Source organism: Taudactylus pleione, unplaced genomic scaffold (genome assembly GCF_031769625.1).
Source record: "Taudactylus pleione unplaced genomic scaffold, aTauple2 ptg000019l, whole genome shotgun sequence".
In the NCBI taxonomy this organism is placed as follows: Eukaryota; Metazoa; Chordata; class Amphibia; order Anura; family Myobatrachidae; genus Taudactylus; species Taudactylus pleione.
In genome coordinates, this window is record NW_028284421.1 from 20,425,773 (window position 1) to 20,450,091 (window position 24,319).

General features: G+C 41.9%; 1 protein-coding gene across 3 annotated transcripts in view; it reads right to left on the minus strand.

Moving 5' to 3' along the window:
* The window catches only part of LOC148540394 (uncharacterized), a 70,881-nt gene extending 48,195 nt beyond the window's left edge, over positions 1-22,686 (minus strand). The window contains exons 1-5 of one of the 3 annotated variants that reach the window (XM_088445854.1): positions 22,524-22,686; positions 10,205-14,043; positions 8,599-8,663; positions 7,614-7,768; positions 54-181 (exon numbers count right to left, since the gene is read on the minus strand). In XM_088445854.1, the coding sequence (XP_088301980.1) occupies positions 54-181; positions 7,614-7,768; positions 8,599-8,663; positions 10,205-14,023 (4,167 nt within the window). In that variant the 5' untranslated portion in view covers positions 14,024-14,043; positions 22,524-22,686. The remainder of the gene's footprint in view (positions 1-53; positions 182-7,613; positions 7,769-8,598; positions 8,664-10,204; positions 14,044-22,523) is intronic. The other 2 variants (XM_088445846.1, XM_088445839.1) reach the window with 2 other exon arrangements.
* Between the last annotated feature and the right edge of the window lie 1,633 nt (positions 22,687-24,319).

Sequence of the window (24,319 nt, forward strand, 5' to 3'; positions counted from 1 at the left end):
GAGACTAGCCAATAAAAATAAAGATGTAAGCCGGAATAAGAATATCACCATACCTGCTTTTGTAGGTAATCCAGGAAATTTTGCTCATCTTGGTAATTCTCTGAAACTGCAATATAACCGACACGCAGAACCAGGAAAGAGATAGGCAAAGACAATGCCTCTAAGTTGTTCTGCGTATAGCCTGAGGGATAAAGTGAAACGACTTATACCATACAATTTTACCAGCCTATTATATTAGGCTATTACATTATTACCTCTACAGAATATTAATACAGAAAGGTTTAGTTCCATATGAACGCATTGCCACAGTCTTAAAATGGTTCACTTAAGTCCAGGACCCGAAAGCTATTGCAAGTCCCACAGAACTGCCTGCACTGTAAAAGTGGTATGGTATATTCAAGAACCACAATAATGTCATTCAACACCTGTGATGAGAACCCAGCCTTACTCCTGGGCCAGCCAGCCATGGAGAACCATATACAATGTAATTCTTGTATACAGATTTAAATAAATCCAGTGCTGTGACAAAACACATTATACAGTACTGTATGTGCCTCGGATAAAAGGAGAACAGGCCAGGGGTGTACTGACAACTATACTTGTATACTTGGAGGGAAAGCACTAGTAAGCTGCCTGTAATACAACATGTGAGCATGGTTAGGTTTTACGTGACAGCAAGTAATAATTGAGTTAAAAATTACAGTTCAGATTTTACAAGTGTTTAAATTTGTCATTGTAATATGTCGTCTTCCCATAACATTATATAAATATTTTACAGTCAGTCATTTTTATGTTGATACATGCAGTTTGTGAGGATATTCGTGTTTCTGTGGAGTTGGCATAATTAATCACTGGGAAATGCTCTACCTACCCCTTATTCATCTTACACCACAATGACAACTACAATTTGATCAAAAAGATCAGTAAATAATTATTGCTATCTATATCCAATCATAGGTCAATAAAATTAGAATAACTCCTGCAACTCATTTAAATTGGTTTGTCCAGAACATTTTCCCATCTGAAACAGTGTTGCACAGGGGTCAACACTATGTAGAACCTTGAATGAATAAAGCAAGCAGTGACATGTAACTACGAGAACGCGGATTAGAGAGCACATCAACTATACTCTTCATTTCTCGTTGTATTCAAAGAATGCAGAGCTTACTGTAGAAGGGAAATTAATGGACAGACAGGTGGGGGTTCCCAGGATTGGAATCCTGCAGTTTGTGATAGTTGGTGATAGGAGGTTGCTTAATAAAATACTTTTTGTTTGGGTATTGTTGAAAAACAATTTTATTATAACAAAAAACTAACTTAATTCTTCTCACTGCCCTCCCACTAGAAATACTGAAGTCATTTGAATTTCACCAGTCAATAGAATAACTAATATGAGAAGGCCATGAATAAGAAGAACACTATGGGTTTTATAATCATTCAATCATTCCCCAGTTAAGCAAGAAACCGTCGCCAGTTACAAAAATTGCAGGAAAGAATGGCAAATACATTTAGGGTGCTACCCTGTCTTGTTAGAAACCCCAAGCATTTTTATACCCACAAATGGAACTTGAATGTTATAGGATTTAGGACGTTACTATAATCAGGACATCCACAAAATGTGGGAAACAAGAACCAATGCAATAAAAAACAAAAAATGTGATGTCTCGCACTAAAGATAATCCCCTATGTCCCCCCTTGTTACTAAAAGACAATAGTGTAGATGTACTATACTAAGCCTTAGGGGTAAATTTACTAAGATTCGAGATTGGTCAAGATGCCAATCTCGGATGAGTTTAGGACTGATTTTCTTCTCGCAAATTTACTAACAGCAAAGTCAGGTGAATTAGAGAGAGATCTCTTCTCACTCGGGTGAGATAGCAAACTCAGATCAACTCACCATCAGACAACTCGGAAGTACTTTTCACCTAAAAGATACATCTCTGAAATTTACCAAGAATTGGGATGACAATCTCGAGTGAGATGACAGCAAACTCTCTACCCAACTGTCTTTTCAAACTCTCCACCTCTTGAGCTGCGAGTTTGGCAGAAACATACAGAAATCATTGTGATTTGTGTATGTTTCTGCCTGTAAATAGTTAAATTAGGGTTAATTAAAAAAATAAAATAATAAAAAAAAAAAAGACGTAGGGTCCCCCCCCCTCCAAAAGCATAACCAGCCCCCTGGGCTTGTCAGCCATGCCTGGTTCCGAAAGTTATGAGGAACAATATGAGCAGGGTTCCACCGTAATTTAAAAACCAGTCCTGGTTTTAAAGATAATGGGAAAAAAAATTATGTAGGGGTTCCCCTATATTTAAAGCCAGCACCAGATCCAAACCAACCGGGCTGTAATGACACAGCCAGGAGACCCTATTTCCGGGTCTCCAGGGCCAAAGCATTCTCACTACAAAGCCGGTCAGGCCAAGCCAGAGATCTCAGGGGAGATGGGGACCCCGGAAAAAAGGGGTCCCCCCCCTCTCCCGAAACCCCAGGCTTGGTCTGAAGCCCTGGGCTCTTCCCCACACCCCTGGTCTGTGGGTACAGGGGTAATAAAGTATAAAAGAGAAGTAAACTATTGTATTTTACAGTGGAACTACAGGTGCCAGCATGCTTGCCCTTTGGCACTTGTGGAACTACAAGTGCCAGCCGGCACCCATACCACCACTGTAAAATAGTTAAAGACACATCACACACCGTATATAGTAGGGGTGTGCACCGACCACTTTTCGTGTTTTGGTTTTGGATCTGGATCTTTCTTCGTGTTTTGGATCTGGATTGGTTTTGCCAAAACCACCCTTCCGTGTTTTGTTTCTGGGTTTTGTGTTTTGGATCTGTATTTTCTTTAAAAAAAGCATAAAAACAGCTAAAATCACAGAATTTGTGTGTTTTTCTGCTCCTATGCTATTATTAACCTCAATAACCTTAATTTCCACTCATTTCCAGTCTATTCTGAACACCTCACACCTCACAATAGTGTTTTTATATCCAAAAGGCTGCACCGAGATAGCTGGATGACTATGCTAAGAGATACGAGTGGGCGGCACAAACACGTGGTCCATCTAGGAGTGACACTGCAGTGGCAGACAGGATGGAAGTTTGAATTATGTACTGTTTGGGGCCTAGTTTTTCAAAGAAAAAAAAAAAGAGGTGCAAGATGGAATTGTCCTTGGGCCCTCCCACCCACCCTTATGTTGTATAAACAGGACATGCACACTTTAACAAACCAAACATTTCAGCGCCAGGGTCTGCCACACGACTGTGGCTGAAATGATTGGTTCGTTTGGGCCCCCACAAAACAAGCTGGCAATTAATCTGTCCCTGCACAAACTGGCTCTACGGAGGCAAGATGTCGTCCTCATCCACAGATTCCTCACCCTCTTCAGTGTGTACATACTCATCCTCACAGAGTATTAATTCGTCCCCGCTGGAATCCACAACCACAGGTCCCTCTGTACGTTCTGGAGGCTGGTCTCCCTGGAAGAGTTGATAATTCATTTTTATGAACATCATCTTCTCCACATTTTGTGGAAGCAACCTCCTACGCCTTTCGCTGACAAGGTTCCCGGCTGCACTAAACACTCTTTCGGAGTACACACTGGAGGGGGGGCAACTCAGGTAAAATAGAGCCAGTTTGTACAGGGACCTCCAAATTGCTTCTTTTTCCTGCCAGTACAGGTACGGACTGTCTGACATGCCTACTTGGATGCTGTCACCGATGTAATCCTTTGACAGACGCACGCTTGTCGCTGCTGCTTTAAGGATGCAGGTGCGGCTACAGCCCACACATTTCACAAAGAGAAAAAAAAGAAGAATATTTTTATTGTTTGTGGAGCACACTTTGAGGGTGTCCCCACCCTTTAACAGACAGACGCACAGCTTGTTGCTGCTGCTTTGAGGACAGTATCATATGCAGTGACAGTAGACTTGTCAGAAATTGTTGGCACGTCCTTCAGTCCGGACCAGATGTCCAAACCGGCCCTTGACTTATGACACAGGTGCACGCTTGGCGCTGCTACTGTGTTGATGCACGTGCGGCTACATCGCACACAAGTCACAAACACATAAAAAAAATAGTTTTTTTATTTTTTGGAGCACTTTGAGGGTTACACCACCCTTTAACAGACAGATGCACGCTTGTCGCTGCTGCTTTGAGGATGCAGGTGGAATCTAGACGGGATTTGGAACCGGGGACACACTACCTCCATCAATTGTCTAAATCCCACTGCACTAATGGCGGATACCGGAAGCACGTCTAACACCAACATAGCAGTCAAGGCCTCAGTTATACATTTTGCTTCAGGATGACTGCTGTCGTACTTCATCCTCATCGCTAGGGACTGTTGGAGGGTCAATTGTTTAGTAAAAGTAGTGGTGTTCCTACTTCCTCTCTGGGATGATGAACAACTCCCAGCAGCAGCAACAGCACTAGGAGGAAGTGGTTCTTGATCTTTCCCTATTTTATTTTTGTCGGAGAAAGTTTGGTCCTCCATTTATGTTATATTGATATATACGTGCATTTAAGGCGCACACATACACAGAAAATACTTTTTTATTTTTGCTGAGTAGTAGTGCACTTTGTGGGTTACACCACCCTTTAAGAAATGAGCCAGCCAGATCTTTACTTATGGGACACAGGCGCACGCTTGGCGCTGCTCCTTTGTTGATGCACGTGCAGCCAGAGTGCACACAATTCACAAACAGAAAATATTTTTTATTTTGTTTGGAGTGTACTTTGGGGGTTACAGCACCTTTAACGGTCAAGCCAGCCGGCCCTTTACTTATGACACAGGCGCACGCTTGGCACTACTTTGTTGATGCACGTGCGGCTACTGCGCACACAATTCACAAACACAGAAAATATATTTTTTTTTTAGCACTTGGGGGGAGCACCCCTGACGGACAGAGCACCCCCTGGACAACACTACAGCACCCCTTTAGGACTGGGACACTGCACAGGACTTTGGAGTGGACACAGCCCCTATGGAGAACTGACTGCACAACACAGTCCAGCCAGCCCCTATGGACTTTGAAGTAGTGGACACAGCCCCTATGGACAACAGCAGCACAGCACAACACTACTCTGCACTACACTACACTACACTACACTGCCCAGCCAGCCCTAACTCCCACCCTCCCTCCCTCTTCACTGTCCACAGCCGAGTGAGAAAATGGCGTCGATGCGGGTACCTTATATAGGATCCAAAACCCGCGAGACCCGGAAGGTGGGATGATGACGTTTTGCCTCTATTTCAGATACGAGTCAGGCAGGAAAAGTCGAGCCTGACTCGGATCGGCCTCGGATCGGGAGGGGCTCCGGATTTCAGAAATCCGAACCCGCTCACCCCTAGTATATAGTACAAGTTTATTACACACATGCCTCAATTACTCATACTTACCTGTACCAGCCAGTTGGTCCACTTATTCAATGTAGAAATCAGTGTGGAATGACCTGCAAAAAAAAAAAAAAAAAAATTGTATACTCACCTACATCCTGGCGCTGCTCTAAGTAGCATCCGCAATCTTGTTAAAATGAAACTACTTACCCAAACATGTGTAAGTATATGCTGTTGCATATACTTACACCTCACAAAATCACAGATGAGCAAAATCATCTGTTATTTCTCACGGGCCACTAGCCAATCAGTGGCCGCTTTGCATGTAGCGGCCACTCATTGGCCGATTCCACATGGGTCCCAACCAATGAGCAGCCACTACATGTAAAGCGATTGGCTAGCATCCCATGAGAAATAACAGATGATTTTGCTCATCTGTCATTTCGCGAGGTGTAAGTATATGCAACAGCATATACTTACATATGTTCGGCCTGGTTCGGGTAAGTCGGTTTGTTGTTTTAACAAAATAGTGGATGCTACGGAGAGCAGCGCCAGGATGTAGGAGTGTATATAATCTTTTTTGCAGGTACTTTCACACGGATTTCTACATTGAAGAGGACAGACTGGCTGGTACAGGTAAGTATGTGTGATTGAGGTATGTGTGTAATAAACTTGTACTATATAAGGTGTGTGTGATGTGTCTTTATGTAACTATTTATATTACAGTGGAGGTACGGGTGCCGGCCGCCTGCTGGCACTTGTAGTTCCACAAGTGCCAAAGAGCAGGCATGCTGGCACCTGTAGTTCCACTGTAAAATACAATAGTTTACTTCTATTTTACACTTTATTATCCCTGTACCCACAGCCCTGGGGTGCGGGGAAGAGGCCCGGGCTTCAAACCAAGCCTGTGGTTTCGGAAGAGGGAGGGACCCCTTTTTGTGGGGGTCCCCACCTCCCCTGAGATCCCTGGCTTGGCCTGACCAGCTTGGGGTGAAATTGCTTTGGGCCTGGTAATAAGGTCTCCTGGCTGTGGCATTATACCCCCGGTTGGTTTGGGTCCGGTGCTGGTTTTAAATATAGGGGGAACCCCAATGCAATTTTTTCCCCCTTTATTTAAAACCAGAACTGTTCCTGCAGCCTGGTGCTGGTTCCTAAATTACAGTGGAACCCTACTGGTTTTGTTTGCCGTAATTTTCGGAACCTTGACTGGCTGACATGTCCAGGGCTGGTTAGGCTTTTGGTTAAATTAAATTTAAATTTAACCAGTTTTTTTACAGGTACAAGACACAAGCAGCTTACACATCTCACAGATATGTGCAGGCTGCTTGCTCGCTTGGGAGAGTTAAGCTGGCCACACATCTGAAGATTATCTGTCCAACCAGCCAACTAGTTGATTGATTGGTTGGAATGAAAATCTGGTAAGGTATGAAAGCAAATGACAATCAGCAATTTGCTCCCAAACACTGGAAAATGGACCAAATCTGTTTGAACAAATTGTTCAGATCAAGCATTTAAAAAACTTGTCTGAGTGACAATTTTCATCTGATCAGCAATTTGCTCCTAAATTCCAGAAAACAGTTACTCCCATCCGTTACCAGATTTTCATTCCAACCAATCAACTAGTTGGCTGGTTGGATGCAAGTTGGTCTAGTGTGTGGCCAGCTTTAGGCAGAGAGAAACTCTGCAATCTCCGGTGAGTATTCTCCTGCAAAACATGCTACTCGGGGGAGATATCTCGTTCTGCTTCACCATCGACCAACTCGATTAGGAATAAATCGCTTGTTGGTAAACTTGAGAGATAAAAAGTCAATCACCCGAGTTCAGGCGAGTTACAGCGAGATTAATCTCTCTGCAAATCAGGACATTCTCGATTCTTAGTATATTTACCCCTTAGAGATCAAGTGGAGAGAGAGAAAGTACCAACAAATCAGCTTCTGTAATTTTTCAAACACAGCCTGTAAAGTGTAAGTTAGGAGCTGATTGGTTGGTACTTTCTCTCCAAGGTTTAGTACATCTACCCCAATGAATAAAATAGTTCTCATCTTTCTAAGTGCATTTCCAGTTGTACCCATAATACGCAGCCACAGATGGCTCAGGAGAATCAAACCTTGGGATCTGGAAGTGCCACTAAGAACACGCTAGACAGTTACACACACTGTGCAAATAGAAAATGGGAGAGAAAAAAAAAAAGCTAAAAAACAAAACCAAGTGCTTTAAGTTCTATTGGAAAAAAGCTATATAAATATTATTACAATTGTAAAGACAATATATACTGTACACACCTTTGCTTTCCACAGTGGAACCATTAATATTCCACCTAAAATAATTGTTTGTTCCATAAACCGCAGACAAAACAGTCCTCACAATGTCCGAGCCACTTGGTGTGGGAAAACTGTTATCAAATACAACATTACTCTTCACAATAACCGAGCCATGCCTAAAAGACAAAACTAATTAAACATTGTATAAAAACACAATGAAAAAAAAAGTCAGCCATCACACACAGTACTCAGTATATAGTCTATATGGAACGTTTATGTTAAGACTGACAAGCAACATCAGCCAGCAACCAAAAGTTTACATAGCGCAAATCTAAACAAACCTGAAGTTTAAGCAATTAATATTTCATATAGGCCAGAGGTTCCCAAATGCGATCTTCAAGGCTTCCGAACATTTCATGCTTTAGAGATATCCATGGTTGAGCACAGGTAAGTAAATCAAATTGACTGAGGTACTAATTAAGCCACTTGTGCTCAACCATGATCTCTCTAAAACCTGAACTTTTGGGGAGCCTTGAGGACAGCATTTGGGAACCTCTGATATAGGTTTTAATGACCCACATACTGTATATATTTAAATTCAAAGATATTGTTGGGTAATAAGTGCTTGTTGAACAAATCATCTCTTCAAACAGCAATACGGGCATAGTGTTGACTAAAAGAACTTCAAGGTATTTAGGGGCATATGTATCAAAGCTTGATGGGAAATAAAATTGTGAAATACATATCACCAACCAATCAGCTCCAAACTATCATTTCTTAAACACAGCCTGCAAAATGTTAGTTAGAAGCTGATTGGTTGGTGATCTATATCTCACATCAAGCTTTGCTGCATATGCCCCTTAATCTCTATTGCCGATAGATAAAAAGGTAGAAGCCAAACTCAGAGCTTGATAATTAAAAAGATTATAATTGCCTCATTCTATGCACTGTATTTACCCAGCACCTGGAAAATCTCTTGCAGTGTAACCCACAAATAGCTACTTACAAAAACTCCAACAGTTCTGTCTGTACATATTCTTGTAGGTAATGGGTGGAGAATATTTTGTTCATCTGTAAAAATATAGAATGTTAATAGCTCAGAACAATGCTAAAGTTTACAAAACCCAATTTTTTTAGATTAAGAATGAAACGAAAACAAAAAAATATATATATATATTCCTTTTGGGACGTCTACTGTAATTTGACTCCATTGAAAAATAAGCAGAACTTTTCAGAAAGTTATACAAGAGGGCAATTTATCTCCGCTCTGGAGTTCTGTTTGCGGAATTAAACTAGGGTAAGATATCAAACATGAAATCCCACCAGAATGTACTTTAAGGGGTTTTGCAAACCTCAAGTTTACAATGAAAAGAGCGCTCTGTGGGCCTGATTCAGAGATGGGCGGCGTTGCAACTGAGTCTGTATGTAGGATGTGTCTGTAGTAGAAAGACGCCCACTGCAGCTGGGTTCGAAGATGCAGCATCGGATCATCTGCATGAACTTTGGTTACTCAGGATGGACAGTGTTTTCATGCTGTCGGGCCAGTGAAGCTGCCTCAGAAGATACATACCCTGGTTTAGCACATTGACATGCCCCCATTTTGTAAAACGCTTCCCCCATCCTCTAACGGCTGCATACGGTCACTGACCTGACGTCTGCAGCCATACTGTGTCTGACAACACAGGACCGAATCTGCAATTGCACAGTTCAACAAACATCAGAGATGTACATAAACCGGAATTTGTATGACACCGCGAGACCTAAGCCCGACGGATGAAATACCGACGCCGGAAGTCTGGCAGATTAAGATCCTAACAGCCCCTGGTAAGTATCCTAACTCTCCCCTCTCCACCCCTAACCCAAACCCTCCCTTAGGGGTGCCTAATCCTAACCCCCCCCCCCTCTGCACCTTAAACCTAACCTTCTTGGGGGGTGCCTAACCCTAAACTCCCCTCCCTCCTGGGGGTGCCTGACCCTAACCCCCCTTCCCCTAGCCTAATCCTAACCCTCCCGGGGGGATGCCTGATCCCAAGTCCCCCCGGGAGTCCCTAAACCTACCCCCCCCCCACGGCTAACTGGTTCAGTCGCCCAACTTACCTATGTTCGGTATGCTGGGCGTCGGGATTTTGGCGCGAGACTGATAGGCATCGATATTTAGACGCCTATCATTAGTCCAATGCCGGGATTTCACAGTTGGGAGCTGGCGGTCGGCAAATGCCGACCACCGGCTTCCTGACTACATACCAAGTAAACCATACAGTTTGCGTACATCTCTGAAGTAGGCCCTGTGTTTGAAGAGGGATCTCTCTGCTTCCTCACATTCTCTTTATGCGCTTGCACCAGAAACTGGCTGCAAACCAGCTGCAACCAGTAGAGAAAGTACAGGATATAGCATTCAGCAGGATAGCCGCTTTTCTGAACAGCTGTCCCATATCACCATAAATAGCAGCAATAGATGTTAGCTTTCAGGGTACAGCACTCTGCAGTTATTAATGAATATGCTTCCTCATGTTTATATGATAGAATGACGACTGTTTTACATAGAATTTAACCAAATATTTGTTTTTATTTTCTAAACTGTACAAGAAAATGAAAAAGAGGGCATCGCTCACCACAAGCTTTACTTCTCTCTCCAGTCTCTTGTACTCATCCGTTGTAGGATCACCAAGCTGTTTGCTGTACAATATACCAGTAAGATGAAAGCTCATTGGCATTTTCACCACAAGTGGCCTGCTTGTTGAGAGACTAGATGTCGAGATATAGTTTGTGGAATTTACAGAACTGGTAGGTTTGGGAGGGAAAGTAGTTGAAGATTGGGGTAACCAAAATCTAGGATCTGGAGTCTGAAAGTTCTTTGCAGGCTCAGAACTAGAGCTTGTATGAGCCATAGTTGTACCATTTATGGACTGGAATGGTGTAGAGACTAAAGGCGGGCTGGAAGCAGTGGAAACAAGGAGATTGAAAATAGATGTCATAGAACTTGTGCTGGGCCCTGTTACAGACCTTGGAGTCTCGTAGGATGAAGAACCAGCAACTGTACCCGATTTGGGAGACTGATGAGAAATACTGTAATCTTGACTGGGACTGGTTGTGGTCTGCTGAAGCAGATGTTTACCTGTAGAAGATAGCGTAGTACTGACCTCATGAGTAGTCATAAAAGGGTGATCAGATGAGGGTTTTACCGGCAATGAAGTCTCCAAAGCTGCCTCAGTGAAATGAGTAATTTGCATCACAGCAGACATGATAGTAGAATGCAAAGTTTCTTGTTCTGCTCTGGCAGGAAGGGACACATTCAAACTTGAAGGATAGGAAAAATTTGTAGTATGATCCTTTGTGTCACTGAAACTCAGAGGCGCCATTGTACTATAAAGTGACCTTTGAGACAAGTTCCATTTGGGGTTGGCAGAAACTGTAGAATCAAACTGGGATGTTTCAGAATTCCATTGTGGCTTTATATAAGTGATAGATTTACTGACCCCATCAGGAGAGGTTGTTGGACTCTGTGTAGTTTGGACTAAATTACCATTTTCTTTAACTGTATCATAAAACATGTCATTCTGAAAAGGGAAAGGATTCTCAGTGCTAGTGAAAACAGTCTCAGGATAGTGCCCACTTGTAAATGTATTTGATGTAAATGGAGTTTCAGACCTTGTACCTTCATCTAAAGTCACATGTATGCTGGTAAACAGTCCAGTGTTGTCACTTTCATATGTAGTAATTTCTATGGCTTCTGGAAAACTTGTAGTTTCTGATAAGGTAAGTGGGGTCTGTGTAACTGTTGCATCAGTTCCTTGCAGAATACCTGTCCCGTTATCTTTTTCCCAATAGGACCATGAAGTAACAGTTAAAGGCATTTTATAGTCAGTTTGAAAGTTATCTACATCACTTGACGCATTGGACTCCTCTGTTGTGACAAATTTTTTTAAAGTGGACCTGGTAGAGAAGGCTTGGGGTGCACCAGTGTACGTTTGCTCACCCGAATTTAACTCATGTTCAGTTGTTGCAGCAATATCGGACATATGCAAGTTAGTAAAGAGCTGTGAAGTAACATTTAAAGGCATTTTATAGTCAGTTTGAAAGTAATCTATATCACTTGACGCATTGGTCTCCTCAGTAGAATTAATTTTTTTTAAAGCTGACCAAGTAGAGAGATCTTGGGGGCCACCAGTGTACGTTTGCTCACCCGAATTCAACTCGTGTTCAGTTGTTGCAACAATATCAGAAATATTCAAATCAGTTAAGGGCTGTGAAGTAACATTTGAATGTACATTATAGCCAGTTTGATAGTACTCTAAATCTGTTGATACATGGGCCTCCTTTGTAGAACTGAATTGTTTTAAAGCTGACCAAGTAGAGAGATCTTGGGGGGCACCAGTGTACGTTTGCTCACCCGAATTCAACTCGTGTTCAGTTGTTGCAACAATATCAGAAATATTCAAATCAGTTAAGGGCTGTGAAGTAACATTTGAATGTACATTATAGCCAGTTTGATAGTACTCTAAATCTGTTGATACATGGGCCTCCTTTGAAGAACTGAATTGTTTTAAAGCTGACCAAGTAGAGAGATCTTGGGGGGCACCAGTGTACGTTTGCTCACCCGAAATCAACTCGTGTTCAGTTGTTGCAACAATATCAGATATATTCAAATCAGTTAAGGGCTGTGAAGTAACATTTGAATGTACATTATAGCCAGTTTGATAGTACTCTAAATCTGTTGATACATGGGCCTCCTTTGTAGAACTGAATTGTTTTAAAGCTGACCAAGTAGAGAGATCTTGGGGTGCTCCAGTGTACGATTGCTCACCCAAATTTAACCCATGTTCAGTTGTTGCAGCAATATCAGACATATGCAAATTAGTTAATGGTGTTGAGAGTGAGTCATGATTAACTTGTGGAAACTGATTATATAAGGCAAATAAAGTATTGACAGATTTGCTATCCACCATTAATGAACTTCTCTCCATTCTTCCTTCTGTACTAATCATTTCATGCACTACTGCAGTATCATGATCTGGGTTAGAGGATGATGTGATTTCTAAAGTTCCTCTGGTTGAGGGCAGAGCAGAAATACGGAAGGCATCTGAAGCAAAAGGTGCCAATTGTCTATCATCTTGTTTTTGTGAAGTGAAGGTATGAGGTGAATCAAGGAGTGTTGATGCCGGTGATGAACTCATATCAGAAGAATATACAGCATTGTAAACCATTTCTGTGGGCTTTTTCAAACTTGAACTAGTCTGGGACTTTACAGTAATAGAGGAGTCAACTTGTAGACCAGTAGAAGTGGCCTCAAATATAGAAGTTAGTATAGTGTTTACCGTGGTGGTCTGAATTGGTGGATGGACAGGCATTACAATTGACATATTTGAAGTGTCAGTAGCTTTAACACTATCTCTGTGCTGTTCCATTGTAGAAAATGTTTTAGTAATATAATTTGAAGACTCATTTGATGTAGATTTTGTGTAGCCATCACTCCAACTGGTCAAATCTGGTAATGGGGTAGAGATAACCATGTCACTGGAACCATTCGTGGTTAAGACTTCAGAGACAACTGTGACCGGGAAATGGTCACCTCTCCAATCTGTAGCATGTATGGACTTTTCAGTATGTGGTCTGTCATTAGAAGGCATACTGGAGTAATGCAAAGCAGTGTCTGAACTTTCTGAAGATAATGTAGATTGAGATTTGGTTTCTTCTTCATTTAGTGGGTGTCCAGTGGATGTATTCTGCTGCTTACTAGTTAGAGAGTATTTCTGTGTTGACAGCACTTGTATCTCTTGTGCAGATACTGAAATGTTGGGTTTTGTCTCAATCATGTCATCGTCCAAAATAATGTCTTTGCGGAGGACATTGATATTTCTTAAAGTCTCCACTGGAACGCTTGATGGTGTACTGCTAATCTCATTCTTGGCAACCGATTTACCACCCACCTTTGGAGACCAAAGAGAAAGTACATGTCCACTAAAGAAATGTCTGATTATTTCATTCATAGCTGATGTAAATTCTGATGAACTTACACTTTTATTCTGAGACAGGTTATCCAATTCTCTCTTTAAAAGTCTGTTTTGCTTATACTGTTTGGTGGAGATTACTGAAGGTATATGGCTATTGCCATGCAAAGTCTTTAAGAATTTTTTCTTCCAGAAAGGTACTTGAGTGCCGGAATGCTGCTCATCAGGAAAATGCGACCTTTGCAGCAGTGTCTGTGGAATCTGTCCTGCATGGATTGTTTGAGAGTGTGGTGAGGAGGCAGGCATTGCCTGTGCCTCTGCCCATACAGTCAGGCCAATAAGACAAATAAAGAGAAGCAACAAACGCTGCCACCACCACAGACTCTGTATGGTGACTCTACTCCAGGGAACACAGCTGTCACCACAAGAGTCTAGCCATTTGCCATCTTTCCGTTTTGCAGGACTGTTAAAGAAATTCAACATTGCGTGAATTCACCAAGGCACTGAAATATGAAAGAATAGGAGACAATTAATTTGCATGGAAAGAACTAAACGTCCCTTGTGCACAACTATCAATGCTTGAAAATATCTTGGAACAATTAAGGCCAAATTCCACTATCAAACTGTGCACAAACTGGCGAGTAATGGGAATATTTCATGGACCAGTTTATCAAGTCACATATCTTTGTAGACTAAAACCTTGTTCAGCCACTACTATAGTGCAATATTTAATACTATGGAAGAAAAAATAAATTGGTCATTAGAGAAAAATAGTGACCTTAACTTGCAAAAGACCAGCAAAGATTTTTATGAAAAACAAAAATTAAAGTAACATTCTTAAGTATTGTGAGCAGGCAGGGGTATCTTGTAAACAATTTAGATTACTGGGATCTACATAGCACTGGACTAAGGGCCTGACTCAGCAGAGGATGCAGGAGCTATCGTAGCTGCTTACACGGTAACATCTGTGATAGCTCTAATATGGTAATGCAGCAAGTGGAGTCATGCCTCCTGCATGCATTACTGATCTGAGTTGTGTTCTAGTACACAACATCTGATCATCGGCAAGACCATCGGCCGACTAGGTGACCCATGGGGGTCACTCAGGCCAGCCGCTGCAGATGCCAAAAAGACAGGAAATCTCTGTCAGCCGATGGAGATCCTGGATTAGTCACTCCCCCACAATGGCGGTGACACGCCTCCATTTTGGGGAACGTAGGCCATTGCCACCCCATCCTCCCTCCAAAATGGTAGCAAACTGTCAATCGCTGATAGTCTGATGTTTAATGGTGAGCGACAATGCAGATCCGTACTGCACATGAGCAGTATGGGTCCGGCACATGCTCAGATTACCGAATATCGGGAATCTCCATCCACAAACTAGCTGCATTCTCTGCTGAATAGGGCCCTAAATTACTAATAAGCTCTATCATAATGTAATGGAGTGTACAAATGAAAAATCACACACTTCACATCAGAGCACTTGCCAGATATCCAACAGTGATGGAAACTCAAATAATATCTCAAGGCATTGCTGAAGATGAAAGGCTATACATGTCTAAAAATATAAAAATGTATAAAAATATATGCTCCCATCACAGTTACCACCCCTGTCCGTGGCTCACATGTGAAACAATAACTAATCCCGGTACCACCCAGCCACCTCCTTCCTCTGACTCTGAGGCCAAAATGCTGGGCAGGCTGCTCTTCATAGAATGTCCAGTCATGGAGAAGACTGAGCTGGGCCCCTAGACTTCTGTGTCCCCTGCCCCATTATTTGGCAGCCCTACCCATGCAGACATCCTTTTAGACTAGTGGTTCCCAAATGTGATTCTCAACCCTACCAATCCAGGGTTTAAGGATATCCATGCTTTAGCACAAGTGACTTAATTAGTTAACCCTAACCTCAGTCATTTTGATTTAACCATATGTGCTCAACCGTGGATATCCATAAAACCATTAGAGCATACTTTCCTACTTTAAAATTTTCTTATCCAGGAGGTGCCTGGAGAGGAGATGCAAGTTGGCAACAATGGGGCACAGGGCCAGACTATCCGGATTATTAAGCTCCATCCACCGTGGTAAAATGCTGTGAGTACCATATATTTAAAAAGGGGGCAGGGCCAAATGTTATTCTTCGAATCACTGCATTAGGCCCCAACCCCCCCTCCCACTCACGGACCTTTGATCCCCATTCTGCCCACTTCACTAGGAAGTGGGCGGGATGCAGGAGAAGTGCCTCCTCTTCCGGTGGTGTGGGTGAATCCCCGAAAAATTGGGAACCTCCTGCATGATACTCGGATCCTCATAACAAGGCCAAAGGAGATCGGTTACCCTTAACTTAATATTTTCGCCACATGATATTATTTTAGCGATAAATTTCCGCACACAACTTCCTGTAACGAGAGACCCCCCTGTAATTTTAACTGTACTTATTAAAGGTTATATTTTATTCTTATTCTTCATGAGAAAACTAATCTAAAAGAGTGCCCCAGCAACAAGCCCTTTTTTCCTTTCTTGTGTTCTTTGTATACCTTGGGAGCACCACCTACAATGAATCATGATACTTTATGATCATTAGGATGTAATATTGTTGGTAGGTACTGATTGAGTACTTAATTTTGTTCTGTGCAGTATCTTCCCTTTCCTTGCTTCAATGTAAGCCTCCTGCATGTTCCAGGAGAGTAGGAAAGTATATTTTAGAGTGCCTTGAGGACTGTGTATGGGAACCACTGCTTTTACACTGCTGCTCCTGAAACATATGAGCAGACTTGACAACTAAAAATAAACAACAGATATAATCTCGCACCAATAATCTATAGATCAATAAATAAATTACGAAAAATATATATATTTAGTATCTTATAATCTCCCAGAACCCATCATCTTCACCTATTTCATATAGACAATATTCTATGTAAATGAAGGTGCTACCAGAAATCTTATAACATCTATTAGAAACAACACAAGAAAAGATAAGATTTTGTCTGGTGCACTGATGGGATACAAATTATCTTAATATTCTATCGTAACTCAGAAATCATATAAAATATAACTTTTATTTGGATTTATTAAAATAATAGCTGTGTCCAAAAATAAAGGCGAAATATAATTAAAATAAAAAGGTATAAAGAAGATGTGTAAACATATGTAAGAAAAATTACATATGGTAAAGATTGGTAAATGAATACTGACTCGGTAGAAACTTTACCACTGGATAACAGAGTATCTGCAATGTATCTTTATTGAGGGATGTTACAGCCTTGTTGCAATTACAAAAAAAGCAACACATGCCAGCAGCATAAGACTACTATTATTTAGAATCCACATTACATGTATATACATATAAGATGTATCAACTGCTGGAGGAAAGCTAATTAATACTGGGGCTATTTATAATACTGATTACATTGCAGAACCTGTGAGAAAAATTTACCAACAGTAATATATGAACTACTTCTCTTGTATACTCCCCATTTAACAAAAACCTAATTAACATATGCTGGTGTTACTATCTCTCATACACATAACCTATGTTAGAATTTTTATGAAGGTACAAATATGTCATATAAACGTTCTGCAGCAATATTGAAATCGCAAGTATTTTTTGACAAACCACACATTATAAATACTGGGTATCACATTGAATACGTGTGAAGGACCGACGACAGGTGGGATTTTAAACCACTTAATTTTTCTTACATATGTTTACACATCTTCTTTATACCTTTTTACTTTAATTATATTTCGCCTTTATTTTTGGACACAGCTATTATTTTAATAAATCCAAATAAAAGTTATATTTTATATGATTTCTGAGTTACGATAGAATATTAGGATCATTTGTATCCCATCAGTGCACCAGACAAAATCTTATCTTTTCTTGTGTTGTTTCTAATAGACTTGACAACTAATCACCCCTCTTCCAAAGTCACTGAAAGGATTCCATGTGTGTGTGTCTGTGCATGTCTGTGTTTAGATATGTATGTATGTATGTATGTATGTGTGTATGTAGGGGTTAAGCGGGCCAGAATGGGGTGGAACTGTGTTCCATCAGTTCTATTTGGAGACACCTTCTCTAGCCCACCTAACCCAGCCTGTCAGCCCAGCTCCGCAGGGAGATGCCGGGCGCCCACTGAGATTATGTTACTAGTGGGCGCCCGGGTCCTTCCCCGCAGCTCATTTCTGAGCTCCGGCTTCCAGCTCCCCCCACGGGCACTATGGGAGAGACGTCATGACATTTCTCCCATAGTTCCGAGGAGCCACCAGTCTGACCGCAGCGGATGCAGAAGCGGGTGCTTAAGGGGCACTATCAATGGGGTCATTCCATAGGGGGCAACACTACTGTGGGCTCTGCATAAGGGGCACTGTCACTACATTGGGCATTGCATAACAGGCACTACTGTTGTGGGCATTATGTATAAGGGGCACTAATGTGGGCATTGCGTATAAGGGACACTACTGTGTGCCATAATATGAATAAGGGTTAGTATTTGCGGTGTAATGTGAATAAGATTGTGCTACTGTGTGGCGTAAATTGAATTGGGGATACCATTGTCTGACCACACCCTTAATTACATAAGCACTGGGTGGGGGGTGAGTTCCACCACTTCTAGCACTGTACGTATGCATGACCCTGCCTATATATCTATATAGGCAGGGGAGGGGGTTGGCTGGAGTGACAGGGGGCTAGTGAGACTCTGTAATATGTACCCGGACGTCATCAGTTACTATCCACGTAGACATTGATTTAGAATAGTAACCTGCCCATGCCCGAAGCGTGGCGATGAAGGAAGCCCGCAAGGGTTTCTAAAGTAACATCGCTTTAAGAGCACTGCACTTCCGCCCTCACTCCATGTCATGTCCAGGTACATTAACTTAAGGGAATCTATACACAACCCTGGTGTGACGGGCTGAAGAGAAAGGGGGCTAGTGTGACAGGGGGCTGTTGTATGATGAGGACATTGGTTACATTCCTACACAAACAGGCATCTTCCGACCCATGTGATTTCCTACATGAAGAGTACAGACAGAAGACACTGTCTGCCCAGGGAGGATCAGTTTCTTTAGAGTTTCCCCATTGCAGAGAAACCACCATATAGTGAAGGTGAATTTTTATTGAGTATACACAAAACTGGAATTTATTAGTGGGTTGGAGTATACCTAGCCCTCTATGCCCCAGTTTGATGCTGCCCCTAATGTTTGTTTTTAATTTCCCTTTAATTTATCCCCACATGCTGGACACACCTCCTCCCTGGTACACTTGGGGACGGGGTGGCGCGCTGTAGCACGCACGTGCTCCGGGCACCCTGGCCACATGTTACACCTCTGCGGGTGTGGTGCACACAGGGTCCTGGGGCAACATCAACTTAGTTCCCTCATTTTATTAGCTACACTGACAATTTTAACAAATGTTCACTAAAAGCTAAAGTTATGGCAACAACCTGGGTCCAGGGAGGCCCACACCACACCCATTTAATACTTACCTCTCCAGAGTCCCTCGTCAGTGGTAGCAGAGCTGTACAAATCACAAAATTATGCAGTAACCATTTTCACTATTTTGAAGATGCATAGTAGGAAAATTAGCAGGAAAAAGGCTGCCGCACCATCTCCCGGTGACCTGACCATGCAAAGTAGACTCTGGCACAACTAATACCCAGAGACTACTTCTGCCTGCGGGGCCCCCAGAAGGAGACTGCACACCCTCCCCCTCTTATTACATCCCTGGACTAAATAGTTACTGACATGAGGCAGGATTACTAAAAACATTCATACAGTATATACTGTGCAAAGTAGATGTGAGCGGGTTCGGATTGCTGAAATCCGAACCCCCCCGATCCGAGTCCGATCCGAATCAGGCTCGACTTTTCCCGCCTGACTTGGATCTGAAATCGAGGCAAAACGTCATCATCCCGCCTTCCGAGTCTCGCGGGTTTTGGATCCTATATAAGGTACCCGCGTCGGCGCCATTTTCTCACTCGGCTGTGGACAGTGAAGAGGGAGGGTGGGAGTTAGGGCTGTGTAGTGTAGTGCTGCTGTTGTCCACTACTTCAAAGTCCATAGGGGCTGGCTGTGTTGTGCTGTGCTGCTGTTGTTAATAGGGGCTGTGTCCACTACTTCAAAGTCCATAGGGGCTGGCTGGACTGTGTTGTGCAGTCAGTTCTCCATAGGGGCTGTGTCCACTGCAAAGTCCTGTGCAGTGTCCCAGTCCTAAAGGGGTGCTGTAGTGTTGTCCAGGGGGTGCTCTGTCCATCAGGGGTGCTCCCCCCAAGTGCTAAAAAAATAATATATTTTCTGTGTTTGTGAATTGTGTGCGCAGTAGCCGCACGTGCATCAACAAAGTAGTGCCAAGCGTGCGCCTGTGTCATAAGTAAAGGGCCGGCTGGCTTGACCGTTAAAGGGTGCTGTAACCCCCGAAAGTACACTCCAGTCCAAAAAAAAAATTATTTTCTGTGTTTGTGAATTGTGTGCGCAGTAGCCGCACGTGCATCAACAAAGTAGTGCCAAGCATGCGCCTGTGTCATAAGTAAAGGGCCGGCTAGCTTGACCGTTAAAGGGTTCTGTAACCCCCAAAGTACACTCCAAACCAAAAAAATATATATTTTCTGTGTTTGTGACTTGTGTGCACTGTGGCTGCACGTGCATCAACAAAGGAGCAGCGCCAAGCGTGCGCCTGTGTCCCATAAGTAAAGAGCCGGCTGGCTCATTTCTTAAAGGGTGGTGTAACCCACAAAGTGCACTACTCTCCAGCAAAAATAAAAAAATATTTTCTGTGTTTGTGTGTGCTTTAGCCGCACGTATATATATCAATATAACATAAATGGAGGACCAAACTTTCTCCGATAAAAATAAAATAGGGAAAGATCAAGAACCACTTCCTCCTAGTGCTGTTGCTGCTGCTGGGAGTTGTTCATCATCCCAGAGAGGAAGTAGGAACATCACTACTTTTACTAAACAATTGACCCTCCAACAGTCCCTAGCGATGAGGATGAAGTACGACAGCAGTCATCCTGAAGCAAAACGTATAACTGAGGCCTTGACTGCTATGTTGGTGTTAGACGTGCGTCCGGTATCCGACATTAGTGCAGTGGGATTTAGACAATTGATGGAAGTAGTGTGTCCTCGGTTCCAAATCCCGTCTAGATTCCACCTGCATCCTCAAAGCAGCAGCGACAAGCGTGCGTCTGTCTGTTAAAGGGTGGTGACACCCTCACAGTGTGCTACACAAACAATTAAAATATTGTTCTTTTTTTTTCTGTCTTTGTGAAATGTGTGGGCTGTAGCCGCACCTGCATCCTTAAAGCAGCAGCGACAAGCGTGCGTCTGTCTGTTAAAGGATTACATCGGTGACAGCATCCAAGTAGGCATGTCAGACAGTCCGTACCTGTACTGGCAGGAAAAAGAAGCAATTTGGAGGTCCCTGTACAAACTGGCTTTATTTTACCTGAGTTGCCCCCCCCTCCAGTGTGTACTCCGAAAGAGTGTTTAGTGCAGCCGGGAACCTTGTCAGCGAAAGGCGTAGGAGGTTGCTTCCACAAAATGTGGAGAAGATGATGTTCATAAAATGAATTATCAACTCTTCCAGGGAGACCAGCCTCCAGAACGTACAGAGGGACCTGTGGTTCCAGCAGGGACGAATACTCTGTGAGGATGAGGATGTACACACTGAAGAGGGTGAGGAATCGGTGGATGAGGAGGATGAGGATGACATCTTGCCTCCGTAGAGCCAGTTTGTGCAGGGACAGATAAATTGCCAGCTTGTTTTGTGGGGGCCCAAACGAACCAATCATTTCAGCCACAGTTGTGTGGCAGACCCTGGCGCTGAAATGATTGGTTTGTTAAAGTGTGCATGTCCTGTTTATACAACATAAGGGTGGGTGGGAGGGCCCAAGGACAATTCCATCTTGCACCTCTTTTTTTTCTTTGCATTATGTACAGTTTGGGGCCTAGTTTTTCAATGCCATCCTGTCTGCCACTGCAGTTTCACGCCTAGATGGGTCACGTGTTTGTGCCGCCCACTCGTGTCGCTTAGCATAGTCGTCCAGCTACCTCGGTGCAACCTTTTGGACATAAAAACACTATTGTGAGGTATTCAGAATAGACTGGAAATGAGTGGAAATTAAGGTTATTGAGGTTAATAATAGCATAGGAGCAGAAAAACCTACAAATTCTGTGATTTTAGCTGTTTTTATGCTTTTTTTCAAAAAAATACAGATCCAAAACACAAAACCCAGAACCCAAAACACGGAAGGGTGGTTTTGGCAAAACCAATCCAGATCCAAAACACGAAGAAAGATCCAGATCCAAAACACAAAACACGAAAAGTGGCCGGTGCACACCCCTAGTGCAAAGCTACATAAACATCACCTCAGTGCCCTCATTTTATTAGCTACACTGACAATTTTAACAAATGTCCACTAAAAGCTAAAGTTACGGCAACAACCGTTACCTGCTGGTATAGTAGCGCATGTAGAATAACTGCTACAAGTGATTCAAACACGTTGATGATAAAACAAAAGGCATTGTCATTTAATTGTGCTATTAACTTCAAAATTTACAAGTTTAAAACGTGCAAACCATTTCTATTTCTTTGACTCATGGTTAAAAAAAAAAAAAAAAAACAACATTTCCCTGCATTAAAGATAAGCCATTTAGTAATATCCCTCTGGCAGTTTTGCAAAATCAATGCACTAGCATGGCCGCGAAGTTCAGCTGTAGTGCAGTGATTCCAAACGGAGTTACAAAAATCTCCAGCTCACAATAAATTAGGATAGATTGAACTTTAACATGTGCTTATTTTTAAATAAAAAGTTAGAACAAATAACATTAAACACAATTACTTCATTCAATTGGTGAACATTTTTAAAAAAGTAATTACATTTTCCTTTAAAAATACATTTAAAACTAATTATCAAATGAAGGCAATAGGTTTATAACATAATATTCTGTAACCTAGTTTATATAATATCTTTGTGTTACTTACCATAAAGCACTTACATTCAGAAGAAATACAATGCAAGGTACCACTGTTAAAAAAACCTTTCACCTACAGACAGTGGCTGCTAGCTAAAGGGGAAAATGGCCACTGATCTGCTGTAGCCTTTATCTCCTCTGTGCTGCTGGCAGCCTTAATGAGAATCAGATGGATATTACACACAGTTGCTTTATGACACAAATCATGGAGGGACAGAATATTATTGCCCCCAAACACCTAACTATAGATACACACTCTCCAAAGTGACTCCTTCCATTCAGTACAAATATCTCACTTTATTCTTGTAGTTAGTAGCTGAATTAATTAATTAAATAATCAATGACATGGAGGGTGCTAACAATTAATTACTTCAGCCCTGAACTGAGATAGTAAATTTATGGGGAATTTGGATGCACAGCATTTTGCACAAGGTGGTAAAGGTCATGTCAAAGGCCTTGTATACAGTAGTTATCAAATAGTTTAGCATAAGCACCTAGTCCTATTGGAGAGAAGCACTATATAAAATATTATTATCTCATTATGCATAAATAGGAGCAAACTATTACGTTTACTAAATTAATTGCAGCAAATATTAAAAAATGTTCTGTAAGTACAAAACAGTGACTACAAATTTACATTTATGCTGTGCTTGGGGGTCAGTCATAATATGTAATTTTTAATAGTATATATTTGGAATTGCATTTCTGACAACATTCTAGTAACAATTAGCTAAGCTGAAATTAGTTATTTTGCATTTAACACCAGTTAATTAATTCACCAGGTTGTTTCAGGTGCAGAAGAACTGGAAAGTATATGACCATACTGATTTCACAGTGTGAAAATGTGTCCATTTGGCAGTACGGTGCTTTATGTTTCATTTCTCAAGCCCCTAAGGTATGCATGCAGTACCCACACATTTCCACAAGAGGGTGGACTAGCACATTATTACTTGTACATTTAAAAAAAATAATAATAATTTGTCATTATTAGTATATACTACATTGCTAAGTGACCAGCAGATTAATTAGAGTTTTGGGGGGCCGGGCTATCATGCTTTTGTATACACTTCTACTCTGTACTACATTACAGATCTTGTCATTAATGTTTTTGCATGATGAACCAGAGAATAAAGTCATTTAATGCATGATAATTTATAAAAAGGTAACAATACTCAAAGTTTTCATTTTCTGTACCAACTCATTGCGGCGGGTACATACATCTTGCTGTTTTATAATGCTAGTAAAAGCACAGATCAAGCACAAACACTTTTGATTCGTTTGAATTTTACAGCCATTTCAATATGTTGAAACGCACAGGAATAAAACTGGTAAGATGCTAATACAAAATGCTAAGGGAATGCAAGGATTTAGTAAGAACAAATAATGAATTCCAGTGTCATGCGCTGTTAAAATGCATTTTACAAATAGTGGGTACACCTTGAACTGTAGTGAGTATGTATGTTGAGAACGAAAAAATGTTCATACACAGTTGAGATCATTTTTAAATAATTACTGTTTATTTTATATAGCACCAACTTAATTCACTATCACTAATCCAGAGGAATCTATTTCCCCTTTTACACCAGATCAAAAACCTGGCTTTTTGCTGGGTCTACCTGGGTCGCAGCTCAATGTAAAAGGGTCCCTGAAATATAACTCAGGTCAAGTGACCCAGCAATCCAACCCAGGCAACTACCAGGGTATGACCCAGGATGGACCTGGGTAATGCTGCAGTGTAAATGGCGCAACCTGGGTTATTCGACCTGGGTCATGCCTAAATTGAGCTGATTGGTGGTTGTGGAGCAG